General features: G+C 28.9%; 1 protein-coding gene across 1 annotated transcript; it reads left to right on the top strand.

Annotated features, from left to right (window-relative positions):
- Positions 1–226: 226 nt before the first annotated feature.
- LOAG_15721 (hypothetical protein) lies at positions 227–1087 on the top strand (the record flags this gene model as incomplete). Its single annotated transcript, XM_003151210.1, has 1 exon — positions 227–1087. The coding sequence occupies one exon, from the start codon at positions 227–229 to the stop codon at positions 1085–1087; it is 861 nt and encodes a 286-aa protein (XP_003151258.1).
- Positions 1088–1310: the final 223 nt, after the last annotated feature.

Raw genomic sequence — 1310 nt, 5'->3', positions numbered from 1 at the left:
AATCTGGGGTTAATTACTAATTTTGTCATTTTAAGCAATAATTAAATACTAATATTACTATGCCAATTTTTATCGTATTAACATTTAATATATCAATTAGCTTTTTTTTTTCTATTTAATTTCATTTTGAAATAAAATTTGAAAAAAATTTTCACCATAATTTAATTTTGAAATTATCATTTCAAAATATTTTTTCAAGAATTGTAAGATTGAAATTTTTAGAAATATGGGCACAATAAGTGCACTAATTGTCATCTGTTGTTTGATTATTTCCGCTGCATTAACTGTAATTATTATTCTGGTAACTATACCAACTGAAATTACTCACGAATCAAATTTTCCCGAGATATGGATTAATCGAAAAAATATCCTCGATGATACCAAAAGAATACCATATAACCTGAAAAACGATTTATTACAAAATTTACCCGTAATTGGAACTACTGGAGCAACTTCAACTACTACTACTACTACTACTAGTACTACCACTACTATTATTACTACTACTACTACTGCTTTTGCTAGTGCTACCTTAATTACTAATACTACTCTAGTAGCAACAACAGCTATCAATCTTATTACTTTACCTAATACTGCTAAAATATTGAAGCATACAAAATTTGAAAATGATAAGCTATCTTATCAATCATTGATATCATCAACCACGATACCAATAAAAATCTGGAAATCGAATCAAAATAAATCATCACAAAGACGTACCACAGTAAATTTAAGCACCAATATTACGGTAACACGAGGAAAAAAGGTAACATTAGGTAATCGACGATCTGCGACACAAATACGACATCATTCGATATCTAATGAAGTAACACCAAGAAATTTACGACAAAATTTAGCAACATTAATGTTACATCAACATATCGAGCAATTACCATTGAATGATGATAATTTAGCAAAGAATAAAGGAGAAAGAGAGCAAGTGATGCAAATGACATTGTTAAATGAGGTGACATTTCCGAATGATGTCAAAGTGGTAGGATTAGCGATACAACATGAACTTCTTTATGTTGCTACTAATGATGGTCAAATTGCAATGATAAATCCGGAAACTGGTAAACAGGTATGATATAATAATACCGGTTCATTTTTTTGTTTCCAATTTCATTTTTGTTTGAAATGAAAAATTCGATTAATTATGAAGAAAAAAAAGTGATCGCATTGTTAATGTATGAATATGATATATAAATAGCCTTTGAGAGATTTTCCCGAAGATTTTCCCGAATATGATATATAAGTAGCCTTTGAGAGATTTTCCCGAAGATTTCCCCGAATACGATATATAAATAGCC

Source organism: Loa loa (genome assembly GCF_000183805.2).
Source record: "Loa loa unplaced genomic scaffold supercont3.2535, whole genome shotgun sequence".
Lineage (NCBI taxonomy): Eukaryota > Metazoa > Nematoda > Chromadorea > Rhabditida > Onchocercidae > Loa > Loa loa.
Note: the sequence above shows the minus strand (reverse complement) of the source record. Positions and strands in the feature narration are given on the sequence as shown.